Source organism: Chelonoidis abingdonii, chromosome 1, assembly GCF_003597395.2.
Source record: "Chelonoidis abingdonii isolate Lonesome George chromosome 1, CheloAbing_2.0, whole genome shotgun sequence".
NCBI classification, from domain to species: domain Eukaryota; kingdom Metazoa; phylum Chordata; order Testudines; family Testudinidae; genus Chelonoidis; species Chelonoidis abingdonii.
The window spans coordinates 178,692,569-178,710,784 of NC_133769.1; the positions used below are offsets into that span (position 1 = coordinate 178,692,569).

The following is an 18,216-nucleotide window of genomic DNA, read 5'->3' on the forward strand; positions in this document are numbered from 1 at the left end:
GCCTGATAAGTTTGCACTGGGTGAGTTTCTTCTGGGCTGTCAAGAGAATTGCTGGCAGTGGTACCACAGCCATACGCACGTTACATACAGTAAGTGCCATTGGCAGTGGCCAGGAGGAGCAGAGCTGGCTGCCCCACTGCCAATGCAGGTTTGGAGTGAGTGACGTGATCTGGTGCACAGGGGTCACAGTGCCAAATCGGAGCCGCACCGCAACCGCCATGTACCTCATCACAATGCTACTCACTCAGTTTTGGCCCCACAGCTCCCTGTCACGATGGAAGGTAGGTGAGGCCAAACCTGAGTAGGTGGTGGGGTCTGCAGCACTTCTCACTGCTGCTATGGGTCTGGCTTCTGTACTAGGAATCCCCCCACGGGCTTGCTCAGGCTCACCCCACTTCCAGAGCCTATGTCCCCCACAGACTGGAAATGTAGGGCTGAGCATGGCACAGATTCAGCGGGCAAGGTGCTGGGGCCAGCAGCTTCAGTGGGGATGGCTCCACAGGTACTGATGGTGTATATCAGGGGAAAAGTTTTTCTTCTCTTTAGCTCTATTTGGTCACCCTTCTCTTCTTCCTTTATCTCCCTCGCCTCCCATTAAAAAGGCCTATCTTGAAAAGGCCCATTGCACTGATAAGGACTATTCCTCCTTCTGCTTCAGAGCAAGTCATCTCCTGACCTATTATTAGTGTGTTCCTCACAAATAGCACCTCCATCGGCATTGCAAGAGCATGGACAACTTGCCCAACACCATCAGTAGGAATCAGGGGGACCACAGAGATTTTCCAAAAACAGTTAAAAATGTTATTTCTAATATGTGTCCCTTAGGAGCTATAGGGCCTTCACTGTGGGTGCAACTCAGTTCCAGCAGGTGCAAACTGAACAGTGCAAAACCAAGAGAAACAACACATTCACCCAGGTTACTCAAGTGAAGTAACTGCATTCCACCAGCCCCTCTGCCCACACACTCTGTAACAGCAGGGATTGCAGAGCACAGTGAATAGAGCTCTCTGGAGCTCAGCTGTTCCACTTCATAGGAAGTGGCAGAACTGTTGGTTTTGGTTCACATGCCCATGAATTTTGAGATCTACTGAACCCAAATCTGAAAGCAAAACTGAGCCAGAACTCCAGAAGCCTCCTGAATTGTGCTTGGTTTCAAGTTGTAACAATGGGACTCAACTGAGTTTTGCTTGGTTTCCACTCCAAACAATAACTCTCCTTGGTACCTGGAACTCAGTCCAAATTCACTGAAATGCCTAGAAATCTCTGCCTGAGTTTTGAGTTTGAAACAAAACCTTGCCACCAGCTCTAATGGGGCATCAGGGGAAGTAACCTGCTGAATGGAACTCTTCAGTAGGAACTATCAGGGATATGCATGGGTCTGAGGTTCTGATACTAGGCTCTGATGTACTGTATGGATTTATTCATATTCAGAAATCATATATTTTAAACACAGATAGAGAGCCTGAAAAATCTCAGAAAAATGGATAAAGGACCCCATGTGAGACTTGGTGACGTCTAGTCTGACCCTAGTCTGTAAGAAATATCAATTTCCATTGATTATATCAAGGGTGAGCCATGTTTTTAGGCCACAGGTGTGTGCAATAATGTAGAACATGAACCATGGCTTGGAAAAAAATGGAAGGAAATCAAATGGGGCTCTCACACCTACCAGGGGCAGCTCCAAACCCCAGCATGCCAAGCGTGTGCTTGGGGCGGCATGCCGCAGGGGCGCTCTGCCGGTCTCCAGGAGGGCGGCAGGCGGCTCCGGTGGACGTCCTGCAGGCGTGCCTGCCGAGGGTCCGCTGGCGTGCCTGCGGGAGGTCCACCAAAGCCGCAGGACCAGTGAACCGTGAGACCAGCAGACCCTCCTCAGGCACGCCTGCAGGAGGTCCACCGGAGCAGCCTACCACCCTCCCGGCAAGCGCCCCCCATGGCATGCCGCCATGCTTGGGGTGGCGAAATGTCTAGAGCCGCCCCTGACACCTACTCATGTGAAACCCAAGAGAATTAGATGCAGCTGCTATTGAATTGGGCTGCCACTAGCATTACTCAGTCTCTGGCCTCATATGAGTCACTGCCTGTCAAGCCAGTGCCTCGGCATTGCTGTATTCATCCACCAGCCCCAGGAAATGAACTTCTAAAAATACAAGCTTTCCAATGGGGAATAATTTATACAACAATTTATAATCATTGTAGTGTGAAAATGCTGCAACTGTGTATGATAAAGAGTCTTTCCTGGCCAAATGCCCTGTCTCTCCTCCTCTTGATGCTGTGGCTCAAACCTCAGTTTTATTTTTTTATCTCTGAAAACATCTTTACCCAGCTTACAGTTGTCACTGAGGCAGGCAGGCATCTCAGAGCACCAAGGCATTGCCCAGGGAGGAGACCAAACTCAGAGTATCAAGGCAATATCCAGACAGGAAGGCATTTTGTGAACCACTAGCCCGGAACCCAGGCCGTAGGGCACTCTCTGAGCTGCTAGCCCAATGCTCAGGTCTTAGGACACTGTGAGTCACCAGCCCAGGGATGTCAAACTCACTCTGAAGAGGTCAGATTCCATTTTTAATTATGCTTAGTGGAACGGGACATAAATATAGGACTACACGCTCTTCTCAGTCCAGAGCTGATTTCCCACTGATGTCAATGCGAAATTTGCCCCAAGAACAAGAGGGAGAATATGGCCTTTATGTGGTAACTAAAGTTAATATTTTTATTTTATTATTTATCCAGTGCCTTAGTGTTTCATTTGGCATCAATCAGCAAAAAGAGAGCATATGATTGTCCTTTCTTTCTCTACCTTCCACATCCTCCTTTCTCTGTTTCTCCTCCTCCCCCCATCTTTGTGTGTCTCTTATGTTCTTCCCTCTGCATTTCCTTCCCTGCAGCCACTCCTGTCCCATGCAGTACCACCTTTGCAGGGGCTTTGGTCCCATCACCTTTCACTATGCTGTAGCAGCCTCCACACACACAGTGAGTTCCGACATGGCAAGCTGGTGCACTGTAGATTCACACCCTGGCTTGCCACGCAGTAACTCACCGTGTAGACAAGCCTTTGGTTCATGTTTGGGAGGTGTGTTTTGGTTTTTTTTTTTTGCAGTCGTGAAAGCTAGAAACTTACCTTTTTTTCTAAATTAAAGATTCTACCCAATCTTAATATATCATGTGGGCATCCTAAATACATGAGAAGGGTGGAATCAGGCCCACTTGCCATATGTTTGACAACCCTACCCTAGGGCAATGCTTGCTTTCTGTGTCTGTGTACTTAGATATATTTTGCTCTCTTGGTTAGAAAAGAATGGAAATCCAGCTTCACAGGAACCAGAGGCTGCAAACTCCACTAAGCAAGAGAATGAAGCTTTCATTAAGAATGCTAAAGAGACTGAAGCGGCAACAGCTGCAAGCTTTTACACCGAGCAACCTCTGACTTTGAATATCTCCACTTTCCAAGGTAAGCGGAGAGAGAAAAAAACCCAAACCACATTTCAAACAGGAAAGCCGATTATTTTACCTAACTGAAGAGTTTCCTGTGATGCTGAAGTCCAGGGTTCTCTTAGATGCGATTGCAGCGTAACTGTAATGAACTCTATTTCGAGTCTTGTGGGAGGCTGAAGCTACAGATCGAGTGGTGCCGCAGGACTCAGTGCATAGTCTGTGCTCCAGGTGACTATATTTGGCTAACACACACATATGCTATGTACAGTTGCTCCAAAATTAATGATACCACAAGCCAAGGGTCTTCTCAGCCAATCAGAGCAACAGCCAGGTTTGGTCTCTCTGAAATGCTTTGCTGACATCACTAACTGGTGCTGAAGCAAGAAGCACTAAAACCATGACCAGCATCCTGCTCCCACTAAATAACTGTATTGGAAAGAAGCAGCTTGTAAATGAAAGCTCTGTGTTTGTTCAATAATAGTTATAATTATTAATACTTATTTCCAGAATGCCCTTCACAGTGGTATCTGGGTGCATTTAAATAGCTTAAATAGAAGCACTGATATTCCTAAACAGGAGTAAAGCCCACTAGACTCCCCTGCTGCCTGCAGCTTTGGGAAAGAGGGTGGACAGGCATTTGGCCACTCTGCCCAGGATTACATAGCACAATGAGTTGGAACCCTGGGAAGGATGCATCTTGTAACTCTTTCTGAATGTGGCTGGCTAGATTTGTACTTAAGTGTATCGCTCAGCTTGCAATCCTCTAGCCCAGCCTTCCACTGGAAGAGCTTAAGGCATTTTGCAAACTTTAATAAATTAAGCTCTGTGAGGCACAGCAGGTGATTATTATCTCTGATTTACAGATAGGGAAATTGAGTGACTTGCTTGAGGTCGCTTTGTTCTGTTTTGGAGCCAAGAATAAAATTGCTGGCCAGCACCTCTAGTCCACATTCCCTCTTCTAATAGTTATGAAGACAGAGACTAGAACAGTGAAGTTATAAATAGACACAGTGTCATACGTCCTTACTTCCTGTTATTTCTTTTCACCATGTTTGCTCTTCTTCATCTGTTTTCTCCTTCTCTGCACTACCTTTTTAACCAAAAGTAGCCATCGGGGCCCACAAAGTCCCAAATGGCCACCAGTCCCACCCTGATTTTGGGACCGTATCAATGCCAATGCTAAGACCAGGTGTAATATAAAGCAGAAAGCAAGTCTCTAGACTTTCTTCTTGTGGGGAGACCCTGGAAAATGTAACTAATGCAATCTGCTTGCGTGAGTTTGGCAGCTTGTCCCTTGCTTAAGAGCTTCAGCCAGTTACCTCCAGGAGTCAGGAGGAATATTTTTCCCAGTGCACAATTGGTCAGATGTATTTTGAGTGGTTTATTTTGCCCTCCTCTGAAGCATCAGTGATTGACCACAGTTGGAAACAGGACACTGGACGGGGCAGATCAGGGCTCTGAGATGATACAGAGATTCCTCTGTCTAGATGTCAGGCTGGTGTGCCTTGTTCATCTGCTCAGGGTCAAACAGATTGCCAGATTTGGGGTTGGTAAGGAATTTTCACTCAGGTCAGATTGACAGAGATCTTGTTGTTTTTTTCTCCCCTCTGCAGCATGGGGGCATGGATCCCCTGCTGGACCATCTGGGCATCTCTCACTTAATCAGTTCACTGCCATTGCAAAGGCTTCAGGCACTGGTGGCCTTGATCCTTCCAGTTCTCTGTCTGTGGCACATAACATTTTAGTCTCCTGAAGACTGAAATGCTTTAGTTTACCTAAAGCAGTTGGATGAAGCTTAAGGATCTGTGATATATATGAGGTCAGACTAGATGACCGAATTGTTCCTTCTGGCTTTAATGTCTGTGAAAACTATACTTTTTCCTGAAACTCTCATGTTATTCAGCATCCTCACATACAGCTTCCAAGGCTGGGCTATGTGGTGAGTGAATCCCACAGCAATTTGAAGCTGTGGGGGATGCTGCTGACAACTCTAGGGATGCTGTAAGCTCCCTCTGGGCTGTCAGTCAGCTGCTTGTAGCTGAGCCATTTCCTTGGTGAACAGTCCTGGCCACACAAGATGCTATCTTATAGCTTGAAAGGCAGTGTGGGATAGTGGAGTAAACATGGGCCAGGGAGCAAGGGACTTCTGCATTTTAACCCTGAATCTGCTCCCTCTGTCACCTTGGGCAAGTCTCTCAAACTTTCTGCCTCAATTTTCCCATCTGTACAACTGGGCTAGCAATACTAACTTCCCTCACAGTGAGATGGTAGCTAACATCTGTAGTGTGCTATGTAAGTGGCAAGTATTAAGAATGAAGAGAGCTTTGGGAGAACCTTGGGGCATTAGGGAAAGAGACAACCTAACAGAAGAAGGAGTGGAGGGGTGGATAACAGGATGAATATGAAAGAAAAAGGAAAGGAAAGAAGATGCTGCTTTCTAAGGAAAAGAAAGAGAGGTGAGTAATGAAGAAGAGAGAAAAACATTACCCAGGAAGAAGAGAATTGCACAGAGAAGAAAAGTATGAGGTAGAGAATGAAAGGAGTGGGATGAAGGAATAGAAGAGAATGGGCAAGAAATCTCATGTATGACTTTTAGCTTAGTGACATTTATGCTTCTCTGGTATAAAGCACTTCCATGGAAACATATCACTTCTCTGTACATTTGGGGCAGTGGTATTTTAAACCCTTGTTGGTATTCTAATATTGCTGGCTTCTCTGGCTTCTATATTTAAATAAAAGGAGCAGAAGACAGAGAAAATAACCTAAAATGCACAAAGAAAGCACAGACCCGTGCAACTCACTGGGCCAAATTCTGCAGTGATGTAAAGATATGGTTTAAATGGGCCAGAAAAAAAGGGCAAATAAGTGTAAGGGGTAAAACATTGTGTGACCCACTCCTCCAGTGTAAATTTCATTAACATATACTTCAGTGAGTGTGCCAATGAGAATCTGGGCCTCGATTTTTAAAACAGTTCAGCTCACATTTAGGCACCTAAATAGGGCCTAGATTTTGAAAGAGTTCAGCACTCAGTGTGCTGTGACCTTCTGAAAATCTGTCCCTAATAGGGGGAGTAGGATGGTATATAGAAAGAACAGCAATGAACGAAGAGTATAATATACTAAGAGAGAACTGCTTTTTATTACACTATCCTGTTAGAGATTTTTCTTGATACTCCCCCCCATCTTTTCTTCAATGTGTAAATTCCAGTGTACTCATTTTGCACACTCAGAGTGCCAAATTGGAATAAATGACATTCCTTTGCCACTTACACCCACGTCCACAGTTTAGGTTACCCCAAACTTCGGCCCACCTTATATAATCCATGTTTAAATGGTAGGAGAATAATGTATAATACGAGGTATGTTATTAATTTACTTTCTTCCTTCAAGGGCAGGAAGGACCTAAATCACAGCCCAGGCCTGTGCACGCTGGAAACGATGTTGCCTCAGTTACTAAAGACTGTGTTCCTCTGAAAGGTGGGAACTATATTCCTGAGGATGACAGGGACTGTGTTCCCCCAGACTTTGACAACTGTGTTCCTCCAGACTTTGACAACTGCATCCCGCCAGACGTTGACAGCTATGTTCCCCCAGACTTTGACAACTGCATCCTGCCAGACTTTGACAACAGTGTTCCCCCAGACTTTGACAACTGCATCCCACCAGATTTTGACAACTGTGTTCCCCCAGACTTTGACAACTGTGTTCCTCCAGACCTTGACCACTGCATCTCCCCAGACTTTGACAACTATGTTCCTCCAGACTTTGACAACTGCATCCCCCCAGACTTTGACAACTGTGTTCCCCCAAACTTCGATGACTGTGATCCCCCAGAATATGATGACTGTGGTCCCCCAACCTTCAATGACTCTGGTCCTATAGATGGCAGGTACTATACTTCTGGGCTCAATAGGGACCATATTCCTCCAGATTTTGGGGATTAAGTCCCTCTCGACATTGAAGACTAAGCTGAAGATGGAGCTGAATGAAGGGAGCAAGCCAGGGTTCTACTGCCAGCAGATTGAAACAAAATTTCCGGACACATTTCTGAAGATCTTCACATTAGATTTTACCAGGTCATATGTAGCATGTGCCTGTTGATGGTATAACTGTAAAATCTGACTGTTGGATCCACATGTTGTCTCTCATCTGGTGATGGGCCAACCTCCAAATAATGGATTATCCAAACTCTGTAATGCTTATCCATTCCTTATCTAAGTTATCCAAACCTCTTGAGTCTGAAGAATTGTACTGGTAAGCTTAAGAGAACCCATCATCTATAGCGCTGTACTTTGCAGTCATGGATGTAAACACATAGAAAGGAGCTTTGCTAGTTATATTTCAGCACTTCCAGTTCTGAGCCCAGTTGCATACCAAACACAGAAAATAACCAAATACATTTTTTGGAACCTCAAAAAAGGGTTGGTTTTGCTTTTGTTTCTAAAAACAAGGGATGGTTTAGAGATGAGAAGGATTTCCTAGTTTTCTGGACGTATGTGCTCATCCCCAATCTCGATTCTAGTCTTCTTCTCTGCTTAATCTACAGGTGAATGTGGGAAAAGGGGAATATCAAAGTCAAGATGCCCCATCTCAGTGGATCTGATTGCTCCTAGCATGGCATTTTGGGTCAAATAGGCTGTAGTTTAATTTAGTGAAGTTAGAAAGAGGTTTATCTCATGTGTTGGTTTGTTTATGAACAACGTATCTGGTAATTTATTCTACTAAAGTCACATTAAAAAAGGAAGCTACATTGAACTTGAGCCTGGCTGGAGGCTGAACACAGGGTTATTTTGACAAAAAGCCATTGATTCACTAGTGAGTTGTCTGAACTTTAAGCATACTGCGATAATTTACATCCTTAATAATTAGATACTGTATTTCTTGAGCTTCTTAGAGTGTAATAACACCTCTGTTAAAAGTGTGTAATTTTTATTATAATAAAGCTTTTCACTTCTATTTTGTAGTGTGGGGCGTATGTGCCAGCTATTGAAGTGTTAATTTGTTTTTAACATGGCAACAGAAGCAATGTCATGCTTTTTGGGTAAGACCAGCCAGTGAACATTTGTTCTGATGGCGTAATATGTCTAACTTGTGTTTCATTGGTTCATTGTGCTGTCACTAGCCTTCCTTCTAGAGAACTAAGGGGTTGGATTCTGTGGAAGCTCAGAGAAGATTCTCTCTAACACACACAGTTCTAATAAATTCTTACTAAACTCAATTGCTACTTTTCTAACTCACCTCCAAACTCTGAAATTCTGTTGCTACAACCAGGGTATAGAATGTTTTATTGCTAAGGAGGCCAAACTACTTTGGCATGGGTTAAACGCACAATTTCATGAGGCGCTCATTCTCAGCAACCAGTAATTTTATCTGTATTTTCAGTTGATTCAGAGTATGACTGACTTAATATCTGAGCTCCCTTTCCTCAGAGTCATGTCCTGTAAAAAATACCTTTGAGATAATTCATCACCCAAATTTCACAATTCTCCAAAACAGATTAAGAACCAGGATCTGGTATGGGGAGAATGGGAAATTATCTTTACTAAAGAACTAACACCTCAGAACAAATCAGTCATCTTCAAACTTGTTGAATAAATACTTCCTAAATATTGTACAGCTGTGCACATTGATTTTTAGTTTATGGTTTAGCTCATGCTTTAGTCAATTTCTGATAAACAGCCTGTGTAACGCATGATAATTGTTGAAGCGTCGACTCACTAACACTTTCCACACAACATATATCCTGGAATTGCCCCCATCTGGAGAATCTGAAAGGCCATTCAGAAAGCTCTCTGTGAAATCTGAGGAGAGGAGATGACTCCTGAACTATAGCTGGTTTTGTTGGATTTAATGATCCAGCACTGCCTGGAATTAGATTGCCACTCAGTCTGAATATAATCTCAGTAGGAAATGCAAAAACATGTTTCCCTGAACAGTGGAAGGAAGAAAGCCATGATGTTTGAAGACCAGCTAGGAGATGGCACAGCATCACATATCTGAAGGAAAAGTGTATGGAAGCAGGTTGATTATTTTTGCTCTCTGGCATCCGTTCTCCCAGGCTCGGGGAGGAGACATGACCGACAATCTTCTTGGTATAATTACAATAGTATAAATAATTTGAAAGAGAACCTGTCAACATTTAATATGTGTCACACTTGTGTTTATCCAAAATGGCTGTCATGATTGCTTCTGGAGTGCTGCTATTGTCTGTAGGTCACAAGACTGGTGTGCTAAAGTAACTATATGCAGACTTGCCTAGTGTCAGGCGTCACACGTGAGATTATGCAGTAGCCCCTCACACATTTCCTTAGCCAGACTGAATCCTACCTATTTGGCTGAGCTGCAGGAGTGGCCTGCAATTCGCCAGAGGCTGTTGTGTCACCAGCTGAGCAGCCACGTGACCTCTGCCTCCGTGTCCATCATGCTGGATCTCAGAGGGAGAGTCTCACTGGGAGCAGCAGGCAAGCAGAAGGGTGGTGGGGAGAGAAGGTGAAGGAAGCTGGTATTGGTCGCAGTCTTTCCCAGGTAGTCCCACCCACTGACAGATCTCAGCTTCCACCCAGCTCCCTCATCCAACTAGCTTCATCTTCCACCAGACACCCAAACCCAGCTCCCACAAAGTCACCCTGGCCACACTCATTTTCATACCTCCCAACAGTTCTGGGTTTCGTAGGACTGTCCTGCTTTCCCCCCACCCCTCCCATCCTGGTTGTAACAGGACATTTCCCAGGTTCAGTGTCACCCACAGCTAACCACACGAAATGCACAGTGCATGCCATTGGCAGAGGTGGCTGCAGGGGAGCTTAGGGATGAGAACTGACAGTGAACTCGGGGGCACCAGGCTGAAGGGCAGGGGCTGAGTGTGGGGTGGGCAAGGTGCTGGGGCTATCATGACTGGGATGTAGGTGGACTGGCCTAGAGGGTAGGACAGGAGTCAGGAGCCAGGATCAAGGCAGGAGTTGTTGCAAGAGTCACAAACTAAGAGTCAAGAATCGGAAGTCTAGTCAGAGATTGTAGACAGAGTCAAAGATCAGGAATCAAGCCAATGGTCAGAGCCGGAATCCAAAGCAGGGTGTGCTCTAGCAGCCGGTGGGGTACACTGGGTTGCACAGACAGCTTCCTGGAACATCCTCTATGCTGCGCCTGACCCTATCAGAGGTCCTGGGCTGTGTGTGTTGCCAATTTGGTCTTCTATGGTTGTCACTTCCTGTGGTGCTCCATCTCTCAGTGCATGGATTGCAGCTCTGCCACAGCCACAGTGTGGTGGTGGTGAGGAAGTGTTGATCACCTGTAACCCTGCAGACTTGCGTTCTAGTTCTCCACTTCCTTACAGCGGGGATGACTCAACAGGATTGGAAGTGACCAGCTCCCCTCTCACTTTAGAGACCTGAAATGTTGGGAGGTATGCAAGTTAAGAGGATGCTGGAGCTGGGAATCATTGAAGAGTCCCATAGATCAGTGGTCAAGCCCAATTGTTCTGGTGCCTAAGCTCGATGGTACCACAAGATTCTCCAATGACTTCTGAAAATTAAATGAGGTATCTCAGTTCAATACCTGCCTCAGATAAATAAGCTAAATTCTAATTGGGAAAAACATAATTCTTGTCTACCCTCGACCTGACCAAAGGTTATTGGCAAATCCCTCTGGCAAAAAAAGGCAAAGACAAGTCTGCCTTTTCCACACCAGGAGTCTTAACCAGTATACCATCCTCTCTTCTGGATTATATGGGGCTCCAGCAACTTTCCAGCGATTCGTGGAAAGCTATTATCTCCACACACCAAGTATTACCTGGATGATGTGGTCATACACAGCCAAGACTGAGGGATGCACCTGGAAAAGATAGATGTAATACTGGATACCCTGAGGAAAGCAGGTCTCACCGCTAATCTATCCAAATGTACAATAAGGGTAGTGGAAGCCAAATACCTTGGGTACATTGTGGGGTGAGGTGCAATGAAACCCCAATTGAACAATCTGGAGCAATACAAAATTGGCCTTGACCAATCCAGAAGAAACAAGGCAGAGCATTTCTGAAGGTAGTGGGGTATTATAGGTGATTAATTCCCCACTTCACATACCCTTTGATGTACCTGATAAAGGCCCGGGGCCCAAACATAGTGAACTGGATCAGTGTGGCTGCAGAAACTTTTGCAGATCTGAGGCCAGCCTTCTGCAGTAATCAGTGCTAGTACGTGCTGACGATGAGAAAGAATTCATATTCCAAATAGATGCCTCCAAGTTAGGGTTGGGAGCTGTACTTTCTCAAACGGTAGGAGAGGAAGAACTCCCAGTCTTGTACCTTAGCAGGAAATTCCTTCCCAGAGAATACAAGTACACTGTGGTGGAGAAGGAATGCTGTACAGTAAAATGGGCCACAATAACCCTCCGGCACTACCTGCTCTGATGGCGGTTTACCCTCATTACAGACCATAGACCCTCTGAAGTGGATACATCAGGACAAAGAAAAAAATGCAAGGCTAACAAGGTGGTTCCTGTCATTACAATGCTTCCACTTCAGAGTGCAACAGAGGGTAGGAATCAGTTATGTCAATGCTGATGGTCTGTCAAAGGTACACCGTTTCTCTGCCCAAGTAGTCCAAACCCATAGTGTTGGGGGAAAGGAGGACTGGGATGTGACAAAGTCAGACTGGACAGCTGTAAGAATGGAAGAAGGCAGCCCTAGAATGGTAAAGGCCCTTTTCCCCATGGGCTGAAAAGAGTTTACCTCAGGTCAACTAGGGACAACTAAGTCCTAGTTAAGGATTGCCTGAGACCTTTAAAAACCCCTCCTCTGGTGAGAGTGAAAGAGGTGAGACAAGCTGCAGCAGGGCTTGTGGCAACAGACAGAAAAGCCTTCTCGAGGGTGGAAGGCTGCTCTCCTCCTGATAGGGGAAGCAACTAAGCTAATTGCCTGTTTGGGGAAGGACTGACATCCTGGGGTCTGCATAACAAGGAAACACAGCAGAGAGTGGCCAGGAAAAGGTAGTCTTTTTTGTGTGACCTGTTATGAATTTGTTTCTTTGGTTTGGCTGAAGGATACTCCTTGGGCCTACTCTGACGCCAACCTTCTAAATACTGAAAAATAAAACCTGAATGAGGAATAAAGACTCTCCCGTGTGGGACTGATTTACTCCGGGCCCCTGCACTGCCCGAGGGCGAAATGCTGAGCCCAGTAAGGCAAAGGAGGTGCCTTGCCCCTTCCTCTGTAATTCTCAGATCCTTCTGTGCAGTACTTCTTCGTTGGTGGTCATTTCCCACTTTGTATTTGTGCAATTGATTGTTCCTCCCTAAGGAATGTATGTTTGTATAGGAAGAGAATGCCTGATATGCTGCACAATTTGGAGGGGGAGTAATGTGAACACCACACGACTGCTAGTTATCTTTTTCTCCAAAACCACACAACCAGCCCTTTTTCAGCTTTGACTATTGAGTATTGCTCTAGCACATTCGCATATTAGGGATCTGAAAAGCCTGATTTTGCTGTGAGGTGGCTCATACAGGGCTCACTTCCTACTGCTGCAGCAGTGATGTGGAAATAAAAAAGTTTATTAGCATTCTCTTGCCTGATAGATTTGGATGCTGTTTGATATAGTGGTCAAAGGTGTAACGTGTCTGATTCATTAGATCCATTGTCGCTTTGTGAGTTTGAGTCAGTAAGGCTAGTAAGAAAATAATTATACAGCCTTGTTGCTAACTCCTGACATGAGGGTCGCTGTTGCCCTCACCAAGACCCCGTTAGCTTGCCTGCTGGGGCCGGGGAAGAGGCGTCTATCCTGCAGCCCCAGAGCTCCTGCAGCAGGCACAGGCATCTCCCCCCACCTCCTCACCCCACCCAGGTGCTCCTGCAGGGACAGAGCACTAGGGGGAGTCCTCTCTCTCCACAGTAGCCTTGGAGCAGCCTCCTACACCCCAAGCCTCTCATCCCTGGCCCCACCCCAGAACCCACACCCCTAAGCCGGAGCCTTCACAGCCTGCACAAGAATCCAGCGGCCCCACCCCCACCACATGAATTTTGTTATGTGCACCAATATGGAGGTGATGTGTCACACATCACCTCCATATTGGTGCACATAACAAAATTAATTCCACACATGGGTGGGAAAAATGAGAGAGAACACTGTCCAGCACCCCGTTCCCAGTGCACAATGATGTGATAAATATAACTGGAGCCCTGGATGGTTCTGTTACTCTTAGGGTGAGCAGATGTCCTGATTTTATAGGGACAGTCCTGATTATTGGGTCTTTTTCTTATATAGGCTCCTGTGACCCCCACAACCTGTCCTGATTTTTCACACTTGCTGTCTGGTCACCCTAGTTACTCTTCACCTGGAGGGTGCAGACACAAGACACCTCATTAATATCACCTGGAAAAAGGGAAACATCTTGTTAGGTAACCAGAGAGTTCAAACTACTGAATGCTGCAAGAATGAATGTAACAACAAGTTTCAAATCTTTTCTGCTAGAATCTTATGTCTGTATAATATGGAGAAAAAGGATGAGGAACACTATGCAGTGAATATGTATCACAGTTCAGGAAATCTCTACCAAGGAAATTTTGAACTACACTTACAATGTAGGTGTTAATGGATGATCTTAATATCTTGCTCTCTAAGGTTTGGTGGGACAGAACCACATATGTTTATTATAGAATGTTGTGGTGAGTTTTCCATTTATTATCATAGTCTCCTTGCTTAATTTTTGGTAGTTTTGAGTTTCGTTACTTGTAGGGTTCTGAGATGCACCATTATTATTGTTATACAGAATAACCACAAATAGTTTTTTTTAACACTCTTTTGAAATTTCCAACCCATTCTATGAAAATACATTAATTTTGTTTTGTTCTTTAGTTGAGTTTTGAATAGGTGACATTAAGAATGTAACATATTTTCAAATAGTCAAGTAAAGCTTCTGCAAATTTATGTTGAAAATTCAACAATCTGACTGTTAGTTTCCCACAACCACCTTTTATGTTTCAGTTAAGATGAAAATGTCCCACTTCTGTTTAAAGGAGGAGAGGTCAGGTGAAAAATATAAGATTGTTCTCAATTACACAATGTATAGATGGACAGACAGATGGTTAGGTAAATGAGAGATGTTATTGATTTAGTATTAAAGCTGTTGTCCATTATAAGCCAAATTTTGTCACACACAATCTGGTTTCTCACAACTAATTAATATGCTTGAAGTTTCATATGGGTGATTTTATTACCAGGTAGGAACAAATAATGTAGGCCATTGTCGCGGGGTGGTTACCTGCTCCAGCCCTGACAGGATTAAAACCAGCCCTGGGAGAGGGCTGGGAGAACAGCCCAGGCTGAGCAGGAAGCAGGCTCAGCTGGGACCACGCCCCAATTAGGGCCCAGCTAGCCCTATAAAGGCTTGAGCCAAGAGCTCAAGCAAACAGTCTTCCTCTGCTTGTAGAGGAAGCTGCAGGGACCCAAGCAAGACACCTAGATTAGGAGCAGGGCTGGGGAAGGTCAGAGGAGCTGGGAGCTCTGGCCTGGAATGCCCCAGGCTGCAGGCCCGTCTATAGGCTGAATAGGTGCAGGGTTGCCATTGGCAGCAGGTCCAAACCCCTTTGCCTGTGATGAGTGGCTGATGCTGCGGTCTGCCCCAGTGAACGGGGGCTAGATGGAGACTGGGCAGTAACCAAGACTGAGGTGAAGTGGGGAAAGTGGGTGGGGATTCCCCTGGGAGGAGGAAAGCCCCAGACTGGGGGGGTAGTGCCAGGGGGAAACACCCCAGATAACAGGGCACCCAGTCTGGGAGGGACATGGGGGGCCAAGTGATAATGGGACACTGGCCTGCAGAGGGCACTCCAATGGCTGGAGGGCGAATTCCTGGAGATGATCAGCAGGAGGTACTGCCGGGTGAGTCTGCACTTGATTACTTACAGGATCGAGACTCTACCCTGGGAATCAGTGACTCAAAAAGATTTGGGGGTCATGGTAGATAATCAGCTCAACATGAGCGCCCACTGAGATGCGATGGCTAAAAGGGCCAATATAATCATTGGATGCATAAATAGGGGAAGTGTGATTAGCAGTATAGTGGTTATTTTGCCTCCATATTTGGCACTGGTGTGACCAGGGGCGACTCCAGGCACCAGCGAAGGAAGCAGGCACCTGGGGCGGCCAATAGAAAGGGATAGCACTCCATCCATTATTGGGGCAGCATGTCTGGGTCTGCGGCAGCAGTTTGGCAACAGGTCCTTCAGTCCCTCTCTCCCTCTTCGGCGGCAATTCAATTGGGGTATTTCTGTTTTTTTTTCCTTTCTTCGCCGCTTGGGGTGTCAAAAAAGCTGGAGCCAGCCCTGGGTGTGACCATTGCTGTTATACAGGTTTGAAGTTCAAGAGTTACAACGAGGGCCTTGTGGAATGTGGGGAGGGAGACATGAGCAGCCCTGACCAAGGCGAGTATCCTGGCTGCCTGAGAATGGTTCTAGGACCAGGAGGCTAAAGCCTCTGCTGACACCATGATGTCAGGTTTGGTCAGGTTTGATACGGTCGGACCTGGTTTGGTTTTTAAACTAAACACAATATTTGAAGCAGAGCCCAGATAGGAGGGGAATTCTTAAACATGAAAGCAACTAGTATCACAGTAGTTACATAACACCAGCATCAGGTATGGTAGCAAGGTAACCACACAAACACTGATGGATTGGATATGATACCAACATTAAGCCCTGATTGACTGGCTCCTTGTGCCTCCTCCTGTATACATAGGTCCTCTCAAGGATCCCTGTGTCAGTGCTTGTAATCACAGGCCGTTTGTACCTTTCACATCATTAGAAGCAAAGGCAGGAGCAAATGACCAAAGCAAACACACAAACAGCACACACAAACACACAGCATTTCCCAAAGGGAAGAAGGTTATTTCACCTCGCTGAAGAGTTTCTCGTGACACTAAAGTCTGGCACGCTCTCCGGTGCGAGTGCCGCCTCACGCAGCCTTGTGGGGGCTGCTGCTGCAAGACAGTGCAGCATTGCGGCGTTCGGTGCACAATCTATGCTCCAGGTGACCTTATTTGAACAACGGTCAAGCTCACCGTCTACAGTGACTCCAAAATCAACGATACCACAAACCAAGGCTCTTCTCAGCCAATCAGAGCACAGAGCAGCAGCCGGGTTCCTTCTTGCTGAAATGCTCTGCTGCCTCTGACTGCTGTCGCTAACAGGTGCCGAAGCAGGAGGAAGTAAAACTATGACTAGTGATCTGTCTCTGCTATGTAACTGTACAGAGGAGAAGTAGCTTGTAAAGGAAAGGCTCCTGAGTTTATTAATAATACATATGAATATTCATTCATCTATTTATTATACATATTTCCAAGGTCCTTTGTACAATGGTATCTGGGGGTATTTAAATGGCTTAAAATGAGTCATTGACAGTCAAAGCAGAGAGGGATGGGGATGTGGCCAGTCAGCTACATAGATCAGTCAATTGACTGCCTTTGCAAACAGATGTGTTTCATACATGTGGGATGGTTAATGCTCAAGTGTACCCCTAACCTTGCATTTCCCTAGCACTTCCTGCCATCAAGTGTTTTAAAGCATTTTGTAGCATTAGTGTATTAAGCCTCGTGAGATACAGTAGGTGTTAGCTCCATCTTGTGCATGAGAACATTGAACGGAGAAGGCCAACATTTTCAAAGTGACTAGGAATATTGGCGCCAACTTGTGATGCCATAAAAAGGCCTGATTTTTCAGAAAGTGCTCTGACACTGACAGTGTCTGTGGCTTTGACCAAGGCATATAAAGTTTCTACCTCAGTTTCCACATCTATAAAATGGGGATAATTCTAATGTATCTGACACAGCAGTGAGGTAGTTAATATTTTTAGAGTCCTCTCTATGTCTTATTAATGGAAAGACATAGGAAGGACCTTGAAGAGACAGTGATTCCATGGCTAGCAAGTGTTATCAAAGAGCTGAGACTGCAAGTTTCTGAAGGGTTAATCTTCTCACCACTCTGTTCCGTTCACTGTATCGAGGGTCTTTTCCTCTACAGCTCTGCTGGTCTATTTCTCTCTTTTAGTTTCTCTTCCTGCATGAGACTGTCTGGTTTGTCTCCTCAGCCTCATTCTTCTACTGTCTCTTTCTTCCAGGTGTTTTTCATACAGTCCTCAAGTCCCGGGGCTTCTCCTTCAGAGTCTCAGTGTCCCCTGTATGACCCCATGTAGCTTTCAAGTGCCATGGAACGTCGTGGGACCAACATTTTTCAAAAGGAAAGATGTCCTAAATTAAGGTTTAGTCTTTGAAAGATATGTTTACTATCAAACATAATGGGCCATTCTGGTGGAGGCAGGGAGGGATACGCCTCACTGCACCTTTCCCAGGATTTCCCTCACTCCTCTCCTCCTTTTGTACAGCAGCACTCCTTTTATTTTAAAAAATAAATATCAGATTTCCAACCCTTTCCCGGCTACATTCTTGGGTATATTTCTTGACTCCATGTTTAGACACAAACTGTGCTTGTGCAATGGGTTGAGAAAAACTTTTCCAAGGACTATATAGATGTTGCCTCTAGATACCATGGTAATTAGGTCCTCTGTAAATTCATTGATAGATGGATACTGCTAGTGAGAGAGCAAGTGTGTGGTGTGTTTAAAAAAAAAATTGCTATAACTTATTCCCAGAGAATAGCTATAATCTGCACCCTGATAAATGCAGTAAGAAGACGCTCCCATGTTAACTCCTCCTCTTTTGTGGCCTACGCATGTGGTTCTGGAATGTGTTTCCTCCAGGCCATCCATTGGAACTGGAGGAAACATGCTGGTGCACTGAGTG

The 18,216-nt window shown here is 45.4% G+C and overlaps 1 protein-coding gene across 1 annotated transcript; it reads left to right on the forward strand.

Annotated features, from left to right (window-relative positions):
• Positions 1-274: 274 nt before the first annotated feature.
• On the forward strand, positions 275-8,293 carry LOC142046538 (uncharacterized). The gene is made up of 3 exons (XM_075063533.1): positions 275-281; positions 3,290-3,448; positions 6,823-8,293. The coding sequence occupies exons 1-3, from the start codon at positions 275-277 to the stop codon at positions 7,374-7,376; spliced, it is 720 nt and encodes a 239-aa protein (XP_074919634.1). The 3' UTR covers positions 7,377-8,293.
• The last annotated feature ends 9,923 nt before the right edge of the window (positions 8,294-18,216 follow it).

Coding starts and splice junctions, on each gene's coding strand:
- LOC142046538 (XM_075063533.1), top strand. Junction 3,449..6,822: donor GAATATCTCCACTTTCCAAG/GTAAGCGGAGAG, acceptor TCTTCCTTCAAG/GGCAGGAAGGACCTAAATCA.